The 19,224-nt window shown below is 36.1% G+C and overlaps 1 protein-coding gene across 5 annotated transcripts in view; it reads left to right on the top strand.

Moving 5' to 3' along the window:
* Positions 1–12,389, top strand: part of NELL1 (neural EGFL like 1) — a 932,871-nt gene extending 920,482 nt beyond the window's left edge. For 4 of the 5 annotated variants that reach the window (XM_055282142.2, XM_055282141.2, XM_055282138.2 and 1 more), the window contains 3 exons: positions 6,460–6,636; positions 9,675–9,899; positions 11,482–12,389. In XM_055282142.2, the coding sequence (XP_055138117.1) occupies positions 6,460–6,636; positions 9,675–9,899; positions 11,482–11,532 (453 nt within the window). In that variant the 3' untranslated portion in view covers positions 11,533–12,389. The remainder of the gene's footprint in view (positions 1–6,459; positions 6,637–9,674; positions 9,900–11,481) is intronic. The other variant, XM_055282140.2, reaches the window with a different exon arrangement.
* Positions 12,390–19,224: the final 6,835 nt, after the last annotated feature.

The raw sequence follows: 19,224 nt of genomic DNA, 5'->3' as shown, positions 1-19,224 counted from the left end.
GTCTGTGGTAATGTCTTCCCTATTCTCTGGGCGAAAAAAATGCTCCTGAGTAGCATGTTTGAGACATAGCTGCCCATTTTCTCAGGTGAACAGGATTCAGGTGCCATTACATGAGAGTAAGAACCAGGGTCTGCAAGTTGGGCTTGTATGCTACTACATCTATACCTACACGTACACTTAATACCTGTACCTATACTATTATGAGTAGTAACTGGATAATCTAGTGGGAGGAAGAGAGCAAACTATGAAGGCCAGATATTGTTTTTATGACTTCATACAGTTAAAAAATGTGAGTAGCATTCATCTTGAAAACAAAGTAATATTAAAGACTTGAGCAGTGTTAGTTCTTGAGTTTTTCTGGGGTTTAGAGATGAGTAGGGAAAGGGATACCATAAATAGCCAGTAAACTTCCATGTTATAATAAAGTCAGGGACAAATTACTGTGGAAAGGAAAGGCAAAGTAGAGATGACCTTTTTCATGAGATTGTCTGGAATCATGGCCATCTGACCTGGTTTATATAAACCTGTTCCCAGAAACTGAAGATGGTCATGCCAGGGACACTCTCAAGCACTCATGTATCTCTTTCTGGCAAGGAGGAAAGAATCTGATCTACAAGGAGCAGTCAGCATACTGGTTTTGCCTTCCTAAGAATAGGACTTACAGGAAGAAGCCAGGGAAGAGTCTACTCTGTGCCTGGGGCCAGGATAGAAGTAAACTTTCTGAATTCCAGCAAACTGCTCATAAAAATGCTTTGCCTTGCTCTTTGAACCCAACTAGCAGCATTATAAATATTTTCCTGTCTATGGTGGTTTTGATGGTTGGAGTTAGCTGTGCAAGCTGTAAGATTGTGTTTCTTTTCCTTGGAAAGAGGAATTTATTGGTAGGTTTCATTTGGCACTCAAAACTCTAGGGGTCCTGTAAAGGAACAGGGCGTCTCTTTCTATTTCCCTGACTCTTTCTCCTGTGGTAGTGTTCAAAACCCTGCTTTGTCCTTGCAGGAGCTTGAAAGTTACACCATGCTACCTCCCCATCTGACTGGGTGATGTTTTTTCTCCATCAATGATTTTGAAGCTTTGCACCAGAATCACCTTCAGGGCTTGTGAAACTTTGATCACTGGCTCTATCCTCAGTATTTTCTGGTTCAGTAGATGTAGGGTGGGGTGCAAGAATTTGCATTTTTCAGTAGTTCCCAGGAGATGGTAATGCTGCTGGTTTGAGGACTACCACTTTGAAAACTTTTGCCCCAAGAATCCTTCTGATATCACTTTATCTAAAACTAGTTTTTCCTATCCCCTAGCCTCCTCATGATACAAAAGGTGCATCATAGTGGAAAATCTGTGTTATGAAAGTTCAGGTTGGGGATAAGTTTATGTTTTGTTATTAGTTTTCTGCATGGAAAAGGCATTTCCCTCTCTGGGCTTGGTTTCCTCTTCATTAAAATGAGGTAACTGGATAAAATGACTGCTAAATGTGTTTCTACCCCAGGTGTTAAGACTAAGGGACTAGTTTGTGGGCTGTGACCTGAAGGCAAAATTAACACTTTGTAAAAAGATTGGAAATCACAGCTCAATTTGTATGTGAGAAAGTAGAATAGGCGCATCTAGATTACCAGCCCTAATTTCATGTTTTGTAGACCATAAAACTTCTGTCCCAAATACTCAATTCTGCCATTGCAATGTGAAAATGACCCACAGAGAAAATGTAAATGAACAAGGGACTTGTGTTCCAATAACACTTCATTTACGAAAACAGGCATCAGGTTGAATTTGTACCGTGGGCATCAGTTTTCCAACCCAAAGTTTATATTACTGTTTTACAGAAATAATCTGACCTATGTCCACCTTCTTGATTTAAAAGTTTCAAAATGCTATGGCAGAAAAGAAATGAGTGATATTATGTAATCTGGAGTAAATATATCAGTGTGTTGACTAATAGCAAAAAACCTATAATTTTTCCATGGCATAAGAAAAAATATATTTTTTTATTTGATAGGAAAGTCTATTTCCCTGCTTTTCAAAATTCGAAGCAATTTAAATATTACAATAGTTATTAATTGCTTATCATTGAACTTGCGGTATAAAATTGTATCAAAACAGCTTCTGTGGCAGAAGATTGCGAAAATACATCTTTGGCATATAAATAAGGATTGTTCAAACCACCCAAGGTGGGATAGAGATCGAGCTCTGGAAAGAGCCTCAAAGATCTCTGACAAAAGGATTGCTTATCATCAGTGGGCTCCATACTCTCTCCAAATTTAGTTTCTAGCGTGATTGTGCTCTGTGAGCTGATGTTTCATAATGGCATCCTCATTGTATTAATGGAGCCACCTGTGACATTTTCATTATTAAAAATGATTTTCTTGACAGTTACCCTGTAATTCAAAGGCAAAGTGAATATTGCCATTGTTCTGAAACACGTTAGAAGCTAAGGAGGCCTATTTGGCATTTTCACATAATTGATGAGATGTGAAATTGCTTTATTTTGCACTAACCCTGGAGGCTATCCATTTATTCTTATTCATTCTTTTAATCAGCACGTGGGAAGAAAACACATTCTTATTGAGTCTCATAGCCTGTTGTGCAGTAACCTTTTCTGAAAGAATTTATCCTTTTGTTTGATGCCAGCCACAGACACAGCCATGCTGGTTCCTGAGGCATGATCCTTCTATACTTGGGAAGAGTGATAGTGTGCCATTGGAAGCTGAGCTGATCAAATGGTTTTATGTTGTAGCTATCATTACTTTGCTTAGTTTTTGTTGGTTGAAGTAAGTCTTCAGGGAGTCATTTGGGGCCATGGTGACAGAAGCGAAACATATTAGTGAGTTAAAATAATGGTATATGAGCTGTAAGCCTATTGTTAGGAAATTCCTAGGATCAGGACACTTCCTTGTCCTGACTAGCTGGATTCTCTGATTCAATTCACTTGCTAAAATATAGAGTCTCTTGTTTCTCTCTATATACACGTTTGCATACACATGCAAATGTATATGTGTGTGTATAATCTTTCATCTCTTGATATTTTTGGAACACCATGATTTCTTGTTATTTGTATAGTAAAAGAGCCAATGCACACAATACATTTTTCAACCTGTTGTTATATATGTAGCTGGCATGTCTCCTTTCCATTCTCCTTAAAGAATATAAAGCTCTTAAGGTTTCCACTTTAGCTGACACAAAACACCTCAGCAAGCCCTGTCTGATTATTCAGCGTTTTTGTGGATAAAGTAGATAAAGACCCTGAGGGCAAGTCCATCAAGATTTCAGATGTCACTAAGCTGTGAAGGAGGGTGAGCTATAGTAAATGACAGAAATAGCATTTACAAAGCATTGTGACAGGAAGAAGAGATGAAGTAGATCTAACAATATGAAATGCAACAGAGATAAACATCGAGTTGTACACTTGCTGCCCCTAAACAGCCAACTGCACAAGATGATAGGGCTTAATGAGGTTTTAGTCTTCATTGAGCTCAATATTAGCCAACACTATGGTGTAGTCAAAGAAAGTAAATACAGTCATGCATCACTTAATGATAGTGATACATTCTAAGAAATGAGTCATTAGGCTTTTTCATCACTGTGTCAACATCATAGAGTATATTTAAACAAACCTAGATGGAATAACTTACTACACACCTAGGCTATTTGGTATAGTCTATTGCTTCTAGGCTATAAACCTGGACAGCATGATACTATACTTAGTATTGTAGGCAATTGTAACACAGTGGTAAGTATTTGTATGTCTAAACATAGAAAAGGTACAATAACAATACATATAAAAGACAAAAAAAAGGTATACCGATATAGAACACTTACCATGAATGGAGCTTATGGGACTAGAAGTTGCGGTAGGTGAGTCAGTGAGTGAATGTTGGGTGCATGTGAGGGCCTAGGATATTACTGTTCACTTCTGTACACTTTATGAACCTTCTATACTTAAGCTACACTAAATTTTGAAAAAGAATTTTTTTCTTCAACAAATTAACCTTAGCTTATTGTAACTGTTTTACTCTATAAACTTTTTGATTTTTGTAACTTTCTGACTCTTGTGTAATAACACTTAGTTTAAAACACAAACACATTGTACAGCCGTACAAAATACTTTCTTTATGTTATTATTCTATAAGCTTTTTCTAATTTTTTAAAACTTATTAAACATTTTTTTCAAACTAACACACAAAAACACAGCTTAACCTAGGTCTCCACAGGGTCAGGACTATCAATATCACTGTCTTTCACCTCCATATTCTCCTCCATGTCTTGTCCCACTGGAAGGTCTTCAGGGACAATAACATGCACAGAGCTATCATCTCTTATGATAACAATGCCTTCTTCTGGAATACCTCCTGAGGACTTGCCTGAGGCTGTTTTAGTTATCTCTCTTTTTTTTATAAGTAGGAAGAATACATTCTAAAATAATGATTAAAAAAGATAGTATACTAAATATATAAACCAGTAACCTAGCCATTTATTATCATTATCAAGCAGTATGTACTGTTAATGACTGTAGGTATATATTTTTATACAACTGGCAGCTCAGTAGGCTTGTTTACACAGGCATCATTACAAACACATGCATGAGTAATACAGTGCATTACATAATGGCTGCGATGTCACTAGGTGTCAGGAATTTTTCAGCTTCATTCAAATTCTATATGACAACCTTTGTATGTGTAGTATGTCAGTGACCAAAATTTCATTGTGTGGCACATGACTTTATTGAAAAAAGCCTGCATTAAAGAAAGTACAACACTTAGAACAAGGTAAGCACGAAATTCAATTCACTCTTTCTTCAAAGACCATTGCTGAATAATTCTATTTAGTTCTCTCTCAGCTACCTCATTTGAGAAATAGAGATATACATTCGTATTCCACAAATTATCAGGATTAAATGTGATCATGCATGTAAATGCCTCTGAACAATGTATGACACAAGATAAGTATTAAATGTATGGAAGAAGAAGGAGGAGGAGGAGGAGGAGGAGGAGGAGGAGGAGGAGGAGGAGGAGGAGGAGGAGGAGGAGGAGAAGGAGAAGGAGAAGGAGAAGGAGAAGGAGAAGGAGAAGGAGAAGGAGAAGGAGAAGGAGAAGGAGAAGAAGAAGAAGAAGAAGAAGAAGAAGAAGAAGAAGAAGAAGAAGAAGAAGAAGAAGAAGAAGAAGAAGAAGAAGAAGAAGAAATTAAAACTGTTGAAAGAGAAGGCAACTATGACAGTGAAAGGATTATAAATGATGGGGACTGGTCAAGAAGTTAGAGGTGTTTACCCAGAGATGAAACATGTCAGTGAATACGTACGAGCTGTCTTCTAAAAACTGAAGAATTGAAACATGACAGAGTGTTTGGAGTTCTGTTATTACTGAAGGTATGGATTCAGGTCAATGGATAGAAGTAATGAAAAGTCTGATTTTTTACATTATAACATGTACAGAGATGCACACTGAATTCTGTCCATAGTGGTGAATTCAAGACTGGAGAGCCTCAAGCACTTCAACTTTTGAATATGGCTGCTATAAAGAGGATTCAACTATAGGTCAGGAGGCTTGGTTATATATTCTTTAAGGTAAATTCCGGCGCTGAGACTCTTTGGTTTCTTTAAATATCCAGCAAATTAGTTATAAGCATGAATGGTGATGACAGGTCTTACCTTAAATTTTCAGCAATGAAGAACACTGTTTAAGAAATTACTGTAAGCAACAAACATATAAAAAAAGACATGCTGCAAAATGTTTAGTCTTACTGCTTAAGTGCTGCTGACTTTCAATTTTTTTTATAACTATGAGTCCTCAGAGGCAATACTTCAAAAATTGTACTGTGCTTATAATATGGGGAACTGCCATAAGGTGGAAAGAGGCACCTGATTATACCCCTCTGTAGTACACAACTTTAAGGCGATCTTGCCGAAGAAGAATATTTTGAGACCATAACAATTGGTGGTGCTATTTGGAGAACCACTACCTAACTATGCCATCTTGGATAAGTGGTTTAGCCTTTCTGGATCTAAGGGTCTAAGTTAATTCTTCTGTATAAAGGGCATAATCAGACTTCCTTTCACAGTTGGGACAGGGATATAGTTAGATGAATGTATTTGAATATGTTAAGTGGTAGTATGGAAATACAGGAGCATGATTTTCCACTCAAATGACTTATTGATCATATATGCATTTTGGCTGCTTATAATTCTTACTTAGAAATATGATTTTTAAGAACCCCTTTGAAAAAAATTTTCAAAAAACATGTTGACTTTTCGTTAAACTTAAAAATGTTCCTATTTTTATTTTTTCTGCTCTGCAAGCAAAATCAGGGAAAGAAAGTGTGTGTTTGTGTGAACACACCTGTGTGCTTCAGTGTGGAACAGAATGAGAGGTGGCCAGGGGATGACTAAAAATCCAAGAAGTTCATTTCTCATAGTGTAGCTGTCCGTCATGTCCTAAATGATGAAACCTCCTTAACTTCATTTCTAAACAGGATGGCAAGATATTCTGCCGACGGACAGCTTGTGATTGCCAGAATCCAAGTGCTGACCTTTTCTGTTGCCCAGAATGTGACATGAGAGTCACAAGTCAATGTTTAGACCAAAATGGTCACAAGCTGTATCGAAGTGGAGACAATTGGACCCATAGCTGTCAGCAGTGTCGGTGTCTGGTATGTTGGCTTCCTTTACAGGGTGTTGAGCCTTTACTCTGAAAGAGGTTACAAATTCAGTTGTCTGTGGGACCTAGTTCCCCATTTTTCATAATACTATACAGGGAGCTCTGTGGGGCCTGTGGCTAAGGGTCATGTTCGCTGCCTAAAGATATTCAGGTTGTATTTGAAATACTGTACAAAGTAAAAAGCACATATTTATGGGACAGATTTGACCCAAACAAGGACAGTTTACAGCTATTACTAATAAGAAATCAAGATCAAGAAAAATCTCTGCAAGAAAGGAAGCTTTCAAAACCTTGACTAGTACTTGTAGTCCTGACAGAGCTAAATCTTTCATTTATGTGCCATAATCCTTAAAGATTTCAATATAAGAGGTAACAAAATACAGTAGAAATATAAGAGATTTAATCATAAAGACCTAGAATCTAAATGTGGTCCTCTCACATGCTAGCTTAAAATGATTACCTTGGGCAAGTCCCAGCATTTTACTGACTATTCTGTCCCTCAGGTGGACACAGGTGTGTGAGTACATCTGAGGGAAAGAATGGGCTGTTACGAAGATTACAAGATATGTAAGAAGGACAAATACAGTACTTGGCTCAGAGAAGGTACTTAGTGTATGGTAGTGACTATTGTTAATACTTCCTACCTTGAAAAATCTTTTCAGATACTACATGTTTAAAAAGAAAAAAATGAAGGTTGTTATAAGTATTAATATAGGGCTACTAACGGTATAATTAGATTTGAGAAAGTCCAGAGAAAAGGCTTAATTTCTTGACCTGGTTCTTACGTTTCAAATTATATCACAAAGATTTCTAGCAATGGGAAGACTTCTAGGACACATTGTCATGGAATGTGATGTCCCGTATGTAAAGTCACAACTATGGGACATTCTGAGTTGATTCGTAATGGAAACTATTAGCTGCGTGTCCGTAATTTAACATTTGCTGACATGAATGATTCTCATTTTATGGGTAGTGTATGAAAACAAGTATTCAGATAAATTATGCTCTAAATTTCCATCAGATTTTTTTTAAATCTTCAGGTGAATGTGCAGATAATCTTAACAGAATATGTCTTTCTTAATCACTCCTACAACTGAGAAGTATGACTCAGATAAATAAAAATTGTAGTCATTTTTTAAAACTCCCACCCAAGGACAAAAAAGTCAATACAATTGTAGAATTAGTTTCCCTATGAGACTGGCAATTTGCATTTCTTTTCCAAGAAGCTAATCATCAGGCATCCAGAAGAATTCGTATTAATTTGATGCATGAAATTTTCATAGATAGAATTTCAAAAGTATATCCTCTTCCATCCTAGCCCCTAAGATGAATATTTCTCAGGAAAACTGAAGCTGTTAAACACGTAACTTATGAATTACTTGAGAATACTGTGGGTCATACTTAATAAATATTCAAGACTTTTCATGTGCCAGACTTTGTATGATGTAACAGTGAGCAAGATAGACATGGCCTATACCTACACAAAGCCCATAGTCTTATGGAGATGACTGAACAATTAAACAAGTTACCATATATTATAAGGTATTATGCCATAGATTATAATTCATGATAGCAGAGGAAGAGGATGCATAGTGAAATAGTTTTATTGTGGGCAGCTCAGTGAAGCCACAGATGTCAGATGCTGAGACACACAAAAGCTCCATTTGAACTGCAATCTAGAAAGTTCAGTTATATTCAAAACCATGCAAATCAAAACCACAATGAGATACCATCTCACACCAGTTAGAATGGCCATCATTAAAAAGTCAGGAAACAACAGTTGCTGGAGAGGATGTGGAGAAATAGGAACACTTTTACACTGTTGATGGGACTGTAAACTAGTTCAACCATTGTGGAAGTCAGTGGGGCGATTCCTCAGGGATCTAGAACTAGAAATACCATTTGACCCAGCCATCCCATTACTGGGTATATACCCAAAGAACTATAAATCATGCTGATATAAAGACACATGCACACGTATGTTTATTGCGGCACTATTCACAGTAGCAAAGACTTGGAACCAACCCAAATGTCCAACAACAATAGACTGGATTAAGAAAATGTGGCACATATACACCATGGAATACTATGCAGCCATAAAAAATGATGAGTTCATGTCCTTTGTAGGGACATAGATGAAACTGGAAAACATCATTCTCAGTAAACTATCGCAAGGACAAAAAACCAAACACCGCATGTTCTCACTCATAGGTGGGAATTGAACAATGAGAACTCATGGACACAGGAAGGGGAACATCACACTCTGGGGACTGTTGTGGGGTGGGGTGGGGGGAGGGACAGCATTAGGAGATATACCTAATGCTAAATGACGTGTTAATGGGTGCAGGACACCAACATGGCACATGGATACATATGTAACAAACCTGCACATTGTGCACATGTACCCTAAAACCTAAAGTATAATAATAAAATAAAAAGAAGTTAAAAAAAAAAGAAAAAGAAAAAAATCCCACTTCTCTAACACACACACACACACACAAAAACCATTCTGAAATGGTTCTCTTGACATTGCCCAATCTTAACTTTAAATTTGATTGAAATATTACAGTGCTTCAGGTTCTGCTTTTGACCTTAAGAGAAATTAATTGCTCTTTATATACTAGACAGTACCTTATAATTTATTAGCGTTTATTGACCAAAACTGTGCTAAACATGATGGAGAGAAAGTAACAAGCCCAAAGCCTGAAAGCTCAAAACTTAATGTGGAATTGTACTAATTATGATATGATTATAAGTATCATGTTAAAATAATTATAGGCTGTGCTTGGCACACAAAGAAGCTCACCTAGTTCTTTCTGTGTCCTGCAGTATAGATCGTCAGCAAAAGCATTCTGAAAGAAGTGAGACCTGTAGTAGGTCTTCAAGGAGGAAGTGTATTATATCCTCAATGGTGTAAACTAGAAACATTCAGTGATAAGAATTACTGTGCTCTCTTTCCCCTTCTATGACTTTGGGAATAAAGTTATGCATAGGAACAATAATGAGACATTTTTTGCTTTTCCTCTACAGGAAGGAGAGGTAGATTGCTGGCCACTCACTTGCCCCAACTTGAGCTGTGAGTATACAGCTATCTTAGAAGGGGAATGTTGTCCCCGCTGTGTCAGTGACCCCTGCCTAGCTGATAACATCGCCTATGACATCAGAAAAACTTGCCTGGACAGCTATGGTGTTTCAAGGCTTAGTGGCTCAGTGTGGACGATGGCTGAATCTCCCTGCACAACCTGTAAATGCAAGGTAATTGGATGTTCTGTGGCTATTGAAGCCTTGAACAATTGCCAGAGAACACTTGCAGGAGGTCCACTCCTGATGTTTCTGAATGCACAGGTTCGATTGACATGGTGGAAACTCTGGCATACATTTACTTCTCATAGGAATTTAATATGTATGAATATTATCATAGCTGCACCCTGTAAAAAGGCAAATTCCAAATGGGCATGAAATAAAAGTATTGCTCTTGCCTTTGAACTACATGATTTTGACAATTGATTCTTGGCTGAATTATGACCAATTTAGGCTCTTTTGACCTGCATATTAAATAAAAAGAAAAGAAAGAAAGGGAAAGAACAAGAAAGGGAAGGAGAAAGAAAAGAAAGTAGGGAGGGAGGGAAGGAGGGAGGGAAAGAGGGAGGAAGGAAGGAAACCAGTCAACTTCCTTGCATCCTGGAAAAGTTTCTAAGTTCTTTTATTAAACTGTCAGTGTTAGGGGAAAAAAGTCCTCTCAAGTTGTCTTGCTTCATTTAATTATCAGAGTGCCTAAGGTGGGGACCTGCAGCTCTTGCTACAGCATTTCATTAACAGTGATTATTTCCCTGTCTTTTTGGAGAAGTTTTTATGAGACATCCTCATGTGTCATTAAGATTAAAAAACTGACCATTCTCTCCCTTCAAAGCTCATGAAGAGCTGGAGTGGTAGCTGATTTGGAACAATCATTAGTTAGTGTCGAATCTCTGCCAAAACATCTGTTTAAGATTCCCCATGATTAAACATGTTAAAACTAGGAGTCTACTTGGTCCCGTCAAACCCTGGCTCAGCTTCAAGCATCAGTGGAAGCTTCCCAACTTGCCTCTTTATGCTGTTATAAATGTAGATTTTTTGTTTGTTTGTTTTTCTGGGAAAGTATCATCTTAAGATGTAGCCCCAATAGAAAAAGGATACTATCAGACTTCATTTAGAAAAAGGTCCATGGTCCCATCTGTACCTTCAGTCCCAGAGAACTAAATGACCAGGACACATGGAGACCTTTGTTACTTATTCGATAATTATGTGGAATTATAAAGGTATATTTATATTAGTACATAAAATTTTAATGAATTTATAAGTATTTATATACCTAAATATGCACTATCCCCTTCGTAGTCACCATGAGAGATTTTATGCAAACCTTACTGGACCGCATCTTGGACTTGCCTGCAGATTGTTGGGGGTACTTTCAAATAGCTTCTTAAATGACAAATTGCTATCTTTTAGGGATTTATTTTTGGAAAGAATCTCGCTTGGAATAAGTACAGCAAAACAGGTCATGTGAAAAGTTGGAAATCCCAGGGAGGCCTCCCAAGCAGGGATTGAGTGCAGGTGATGCGTGAAATTGAACTACTAGCAGAATCCCAGTGAGCAGTACCCTGGAGGGTCTGCCAGTCCTTCCTTTATTTCTGCTCTTTCTCTAGTTTTTTTTCCTAACATTGTTTTCTGCTCATTTTTTATAGCCTTCTTGAAGTTTGTCTCAAAATGCAGAAGCTTGTTTTGAATATAAAAATTGCAGACTGCTAATTTATATTCCATGTCTCAACTGGCTAACACATGTTTCTTTGATGTACAGAACGGAAGAGTCTGTTGTTCTGTGGATTTTGAGTGTCTTCAAAATAACTGAAGTATTTAAAATGGACTCATCGCAGAAGAATGGACAAAATGACCATCCAACGTGATTAACAATAAGAATTGGTGGTTTGGTTTTTTTGTTTGTTTTGTTTTTTTAACCACAGATAATTGCCAAAGTTTCCATCTGAGGAAGGTGTTTGGAGGTTGCCTTTTGGACCTACCACTTTGCTCATTCTTGCTGACCTAGTCTAGGTGACCTACAGTGCAGTGCATTTAAGTCAATGGTTGTTAAAAGAAGTTTCCCCTGTTGTAAATCATGTTTCCCTTATCAGATCATTTGCAAATACATTTAAATGATCTCATGGTAAATGTTGATGTATTTTTTGGCTTATTTTGTGTACTAACATGATAGAGACTCAGCTCCTTTTATTTATTTTGTTGATTTATGGATCAAATTCTAAAATAAAGTTGCCTGTTGTGATTTTGTCCCATCTACTGCATACTTAGTGCTGAGATCCCTGTAAAATGTTTTGATGAAAATATGTATATAGAGTCCAATCGCATTATACATACATTTCAAAGTGCTGAACCTTCTTAAATGCCTACTCATTCAGCTTAAACAGGCTGAAGCCAAGTATGACAAAGAAGGGAAGGACCAAAAACATAATCAAAGAATTATTTTAAAGAGAACTCTTGTCTCTCAACATAATCAAAGAATTATTTTAAAGAGAACTCTTGTCTCTCTTGCAAAAATAAAAAAACAATAAATTTAACCCGCAATTTAGAAGCAGCAATGCTTAAAGCTTTTCCTGGCTTTGAAAGCAAAATTACCTTTGTGTCAGATTTATGTGGTACTTGATCATTTATAAAGCGTCACAGTTAGTTATTAATAAAGGTATAATCATAGTACATGTCAGAAGTGTTGTCCTTATATTACAGAAGTGTGAATTAAGGAGTTCCAGTCAACTAATTTGTTTAGAACTAGTTGATTTACAGTGTGTTGGGCTTGGTAATCAAGTCTCCTAATTCCTGTTCAGTGCTTTTTTCTACTAAACTACATTGCCTCTCATATACATGAAGGAGACACCTTTAAAAAAAATCTATTTGTATACTCAGAAGTTATTTTAGAACAGTGAATGTTTCCACTTGAGCCAATATCATGTTTTTAAGAATTGGCAGTTATTAACTTTTACAAAATGAATAAAATGCACAAATGACATTATATCTGAGCTGAGAATTCAAGCTTGGTTGTAGTTTCAGGTAAATCACATCTCAGTGCTTTGTGATACCTACAGCTCTTGAATTCGTCATTACTCTGAATTAAGTTGGTTTTTGGAGTCTCATTCACTCCCCAACTTAAAAGAAGACCTGACTTGTTAAGTCAGTCATGCTAAAAAAATTTAATATCAAATATTAGCCAAATTATTAATTTAAAATTACACGCTTACACAACTATTATTCATTGGTATTTGTCCAGTGGAAATGATACCCAATATTTTTTTGTGAAGATGAAGTTCATTACATAAAATCAATTTTATGTATTGAATTATGATAACAGTTTAAGTACTACATTTGACAAAGACTGATATAATATCTAATTTCTAATAAAAATTAGAACACATCTCTGTTTTAATTTCCTAAATGGAACCTTGAAGAGAATTTTAATATCATTTTTTGAAAAATTTACAACAATTAAAAAAATCTTTTCAATTTTTGTTGAAAAAAACAAAGACATAAGAATTATTTGTGACTGAATATGTCAGGGATTGGCAAACTATGATCTCGTGTTAAATCTCATTATTAATAGCATAAAAGCATTGTGATTCAGTGGAATATGAGGAAAGATGAAAGTTCCACACATTAACTAGACACATATCTAATGAACACAATTTTGCCCCATTTGTTACATCCAGGTTGCATATGAATATATATGTGTATATATGTTATATATATTGTATATTTGTTATATATGCTACATATAAATATATATTCATGCATCCTACATTTATATTTAAATCTACTCATATGTAACATATATATGTAAATACACACACACACACACACACACACATATATACACACATTCCCAGAACTTCCCCTACTCTGAACTTTATAGATCTGTGCTTATGTACTGGTATGAACTTTTGAAATGCATTTTCTTTGAATTGTGGTTACAAACATATGGCTACAGGCTATAGGTTAGATTATATACTAATTGGGTACAGTCTTCATCTACCAGTATTTAGCATAGTGCCTTCCATACAGTGGGTTTTCAATTGAGTCTTTCAAATATTGAATTCATAATTTTTCATAGTATCAAAAAGTTATCATGAGATATTGGAAACCCACTCTAGTAGTTTTAAAATATTCTTAAGCATGAGACTCATTTTAAAAATCAAAATGTATTCAGTCCTTCAATGTGGAAATTGGCTAAAAGCAGAGTTTTTCTGATTGGTGTGGGTGTTGGAACTGGAACACCTTCACACACTCCACCACAGCTCACAACTTTCAACAACACACAGCTGGAAAGCCACTGACCTATTTCTTCACCTTCACTTCTACAAAAAAGGAAATCAGCAGAGTGGTTAAGTGACTTGCTCAGAGTTAACAACTAATTAGTCATAGACCTATAACTACCACCCAACCCACACCTTTTTTCTCTGTGCCATTCTGCTAAGGATTCCAAATGTGTTTCCACATTTCAATTCCAAGTGAGCTTTTTAAACTCCTTTTGAATGGATGACATTAAAAGACAATCTTGGATGAGGTGTAGTATTTCTTATTGTCTTTGTTCTATGTCCCTTCTGACTGTGACTTTGCTTTATTAAAATTCTGGTAATGGGTTATGTGAAACATTTGTATTTAAAGACCATATAGCATATCTAAACCCATAATAGCAATGAGCCATCTACCCAATCACCCAACTTTATGCTTTATAGGAAAATAACTGAGGGAAAATAAAAACATTTTCCAAAGGCAACTACTTCTTTTCTTAGGATTAGAAAACACACACACACACACACACACACACACACACACACACTCCTCAGAATACAATAGAATCTGGCATTAAGAGGTAATATGTATAGCCTGTTTTATGATTTTGTTATTCATTCACCCTTCACTATTTTCTTAATTCAGTGGTAGTGTGGCAGGCTCTGCAAATTCAGAGATGAATAAGACAAAAATTACTCTTTATGGCTTTTGCAGCCTCATATGTAAAAGACTGACAATAAGCTAGAAAATAATTGAGAAATATAACTACTGGCTACGTTAATAATAGGAAAAAAATTGTGAAGTGATAAATTGGGGAGGAACTGGATAATCTCACTAGATACAGGGTGAGGTGATCAAGGAAGAGCTCTCTAAGGGGGTAATAGGCAAGTTGAGACCAGGAGAATGGGAAAGAGCCATACATACAAAGAGCTATGGAAATACTTTTCCAGGCAAAAGAAATAAGTGCAAAGGACTGCAAGGTGGAAAGAAGTATGGTGTGTTGAAGGTCATCAGTGGAGTCAGAAGCCAGTAAGTGAAGGGACAAATGATACAAGGCTGAAGGGGAAGGCTGGAGCAGATGCTGCAGCCCATAGTCCTGAGATGGCCAGTCCCATGTTCATTCTGAGATCAATGGGAACCTACTAAACAATTATACATTTATTTACCCACTCTTTCAGGGACTTACATGTTTATACAATCTGTTTTTTAGCTTTGAATTAATTCATATTTAATTACTATTCAGTAAACATTACAGAATTCCTGTTACGTACCTAGGAAGAATATAAGAATAAAAATACATCATCTTTTCCATTAGAAATTTAATATCTAGATTGAGTTATCATAAAGCAATAAAAAGATGACATAACATGCCCATGAATAAATTCAAAGAATGCTTATCAAAAATAGAGCCTTTACACTTATTTGCTGCCTCTTCAGTACCCTCATTTGATTTCTTAGTTCTTGCCCTTTGCAATCATAATCAGTTGTCTAGTTCAATACTGTGATGCCATCCTATACTATAGTTTCAAACTGGGATAATGAAACAGAGAGGAAGAGGAGAATCTGTTTGATCTAGAAACAGTAACAACTACCCCCACTACTACAACAGCACTAGAATGTAGTAGTCAACTCTCCAAGTTGGGGTTCACCATATAATGCAAAGCTTTTGGGTAGAAATGACTTAGGTTACCAGAGAAAAAAAGATATTTATATAATTTCCAGCAACCTTTCAATACATGGAGTTATTAAATTTTTTAAAAATAAAAGGTTTATTTTTGAGGCAGCAAATCAATATTTTAGGAACTGAGAAGCCAAATATCAGAAACATTTAAACACATGGAAATGAACATTTATCTAGATTAAATGGCAGTTGATATGCCAATCTCATATGATAAAAAAAATGCACAACGTTAAGAGGGACATTTACATACTTTTATAATATTTTAGCACTGTTGTTTCAATAATGTAATGAGCAAAATGAATTTAAGTGTGGGAAATGGTAATGTTTCTTTTACATGCAAAATCAAATCACCTTCAATAATATCGGAAAAAGAACTGATTCCTTGTGTACAAGGCATTCCTAGGGATTTTTTTAATCTAATTTCATATATGACATTTGAAAACGACTTATTTAATGAATAGGCAACTAAACTAGAAATCAGAGTTACAGAGGCATTGAACAGATTTTAACATATCAAATTATAAGGGACAATGCGATTTAAAGAAGTCCCTAATGGGGGGAGTGATGAAAACTGCAACATCAATAAGAATGCATACCTCAAAGGTCTCCATTGATTGATTGTTAGCTGATTATTGTTAGCTGATTATTGCCAGTTGAGAATGTGGGCTCAGTATTCCTGAACTTTTTAATTTTTCCAAAAAGCCATAAATTTGAATTTTAATGTGTGATATCAGTTTTACATTTTTCATCCAGGTTTGAAAGAATAAATTCATACCATACAAAACACATCTATGGACTGATATGAGCCATGGGATCAATTTGTCACAGACCTGGTTTAGGGCCACTGGGAAGTCTAGAAGATAGCTAATACTCCAAATTTTATAGGTCAATAAATCAATTGCTCTGCTCCTTATCCTAACTGCACTCTTCCCCCATTTTTCATTCGCTGTAATTATATGGCACTTATTGGTACCTAATCCCCAGAATTTACTCAGTGTTTTGTGTTTTCAGCAAAGTATGAATGTGGGTATTTCTAGTAATTAGTTCATTTCTACCAGAAGGAGAACACTTGCTTCTCAAGTGAGTGGAACATCAGCATCCTACCTTACTGTTAGACGGCATCATCAGCCACCATAAATATTTCCATTTCTGAAACAAATGATGTGTTTGTAGGATGTACTCATTCAAAAGGTTTAAGATTGAAATGTCTTATTTGTTATCTGAACTGTGCATTGTCCAGACAACAACTATGGATTAATTCTCATAGGTGTACTGATGATGATTAAATTTTATGCCAGTTTGTTGAAAGAACAAGACAGTTGGACCCAAGATCTTCCCCGTTCCAGCCTCACTCTGATTCACAACCAGACAAAGCAAAGCAGACTGTAAAGACACTTTTTCCAAATAAGGTAACATTCACAGGTTCTGGGGATTAGGACATGGACATATAAATTTAGGTCTGGGGGCATCATTTAGCTGACAAAACATTGATCGATCAAGAAAGCCTAAAAAATCTTAATTTAATGCAATTATGTATTAAAGAGTTCTAATTCTTTTCTCTATAGTATAAGCCTTACTTATACATTGGACTAGATACATGTCTATATAATTCTGATTCTCATATAGAAAAGATGCCCTGATATTCAAAGGGTACAAAACACATATATACAAGAACTTCTAAATACTGAATTTTTCTCTAGAAAAAAATTGAATCGAAGGTCTCAAAGGATTAAAACCCTGGATGGAGTTAGGAGGGAATTATAAAAAATTAAGAAGTGAATACCACTTCATTTCAAACAAGGTGTTTTTTACTTCGGAAGGCTGAGGCTGGAGGATCTTTTGAGACCAGGAGGTGGAGACCAGCCTGGGCAACATAGTGAGAACTCGTCTTTACCAAAGAATGAATGAATGAATAACTAAATAAATAAATAAATAACCGGTGGTGGTGGTGCACACCTGTGCTCCAGCTACTCTGAAGGCTAAGGTGGGAAGATCTCTGGGGCTAGGAATTGGAGGTTACAGTGAGCAGTGAGCAGTGATCGTGCCACCACACTCCAGCCTGAGTGACAGAATGAGACTCTGTCTTAAACACATATACACACAGCAAAAATAAAATAAAATAAAAACAGCTTCTGACTACATGACAGAAAAATAGTCAATCAAATATTTATCTGGAATTTCAATGAGACCCATACAACTTTATAAATTCTACTTTGAAAGTCAATTTCAAGCTGGCCTCATACTTAACAGTATTCCAAATAAAGCTTGAGATGGATGCTCTTTTAGCATTATGTATATGTTGCAAATATCTCCTTTTGCCTGCCAAGATAAGAATAAATTTCCCAGAGCATACCTGATGGTATTATACCATATCAGTTGTCATCTCTTAATTGTACGATTAGATTTATTACTATAGTTTATCATTTAGATTTACTCATGACTCCCTTCATTTCATGCAAAAAGAGTTGCAAATAATTCATCTCTGGGCATTTTGAAGAAATGTGGTGATTTTGTATTCAGGAAACAGACTCTAGGCTAACAACTACATTTCAATTAATTATCAAATCAATGTTTAATGGGCAACTCACCCTGGTTCTGTGTTCTCAGAGCTGAGGGAAGAAAGCTAATATAGAACTACTCTACTACTTGACAGAAATTGTACTTAACATTACACAAATGTTGCATCAATTCATGCTTACAACAATTCTAAAAGTTGGAGACAACAGTCCACATTTTACTGATGAGGAAATGGGCAAATGACCATGCCTTATACAGCTGCAGGCAGAGGTTTTGCGATTCTGAAGCTAAAGCTATGTGGAATAGCCAGAAAAGATTTCAAGAGGAAGACTTGAGGTTGCCTTAAAAGACTACAAACAAGAAGACTTTCCTTGAAATAAGAAGGCAGAGAAATGGAAGAACTAGGCTGAAAAAGAGAATACATGTGGTGAATAAGGTAGCATGAGTGAAGATTAGAGCAGGTCTTTTTGTCAAGATAAATGGTCTGGACTGGGTTGCAGAAGATCTGAGATACATTCTGGTTCTTGAGGGACCACCATTTTTACTATAATTCTAGATAGGACTTTGCTATGTTGCATTTGATGAAATAGTATGTGCCTGGCACATGTATGGCTAGAAGGGTTCTCTTAGTTCATGATTCAACAGCTGTTAATTTTCACTTTTACATTCTGGATAAGATGGGTAATTATATTCAGCTGTCTGCAACCATCCTGCTACTGCTGTCTCACAGACCTGTGCCTCTTCCTTTGTTCTCAGGAACAGGGTTGCACTGTGAGCTGTGAAATGCATCCAGCTGTCCAGTGCCTGGCAGAAGCTTGTTCATCATCTGCCTCCCTACTCTGGATCTAGATGGTTCAATTACACTGCTTTTCAATGGAGAGATTTATCTTTCCAGTCACTTTACATAGCAATCTTAGAAAATATGAGAAATCACTCCGACTCCACAATGGACAAAACTACTAAAAATGTCCACAGTTTAGAGCATGAAAAAATTATGTATTATAAAAAAGACAAAATTTAGGAGTGAATCTACAGAACTAGGATCAAGAA

This window comes from Symphalangus syndactylus, chromosome 6 (assembly GCF_028878055.3).
Source record: "Symphalangus syndactylus isolate Jambi chromosome 6, NHGRI_mSymSyn1-v2.1_pri, whole genome shotgun sequence".
In the NCBI taxonomy this organism is placed as follows: domain Eukaryota; kingdom Metazoa; phylum Chordata; class Mammalia; order Primates; family Hylobatidae; genus Symphalangus; species Symphalangus syndactylus.
The sequence above is the reverse complement of the archived record's forward strand: the minus strand, read 5'-3'. Positions and strand labels throughout refer to the sequence as shown.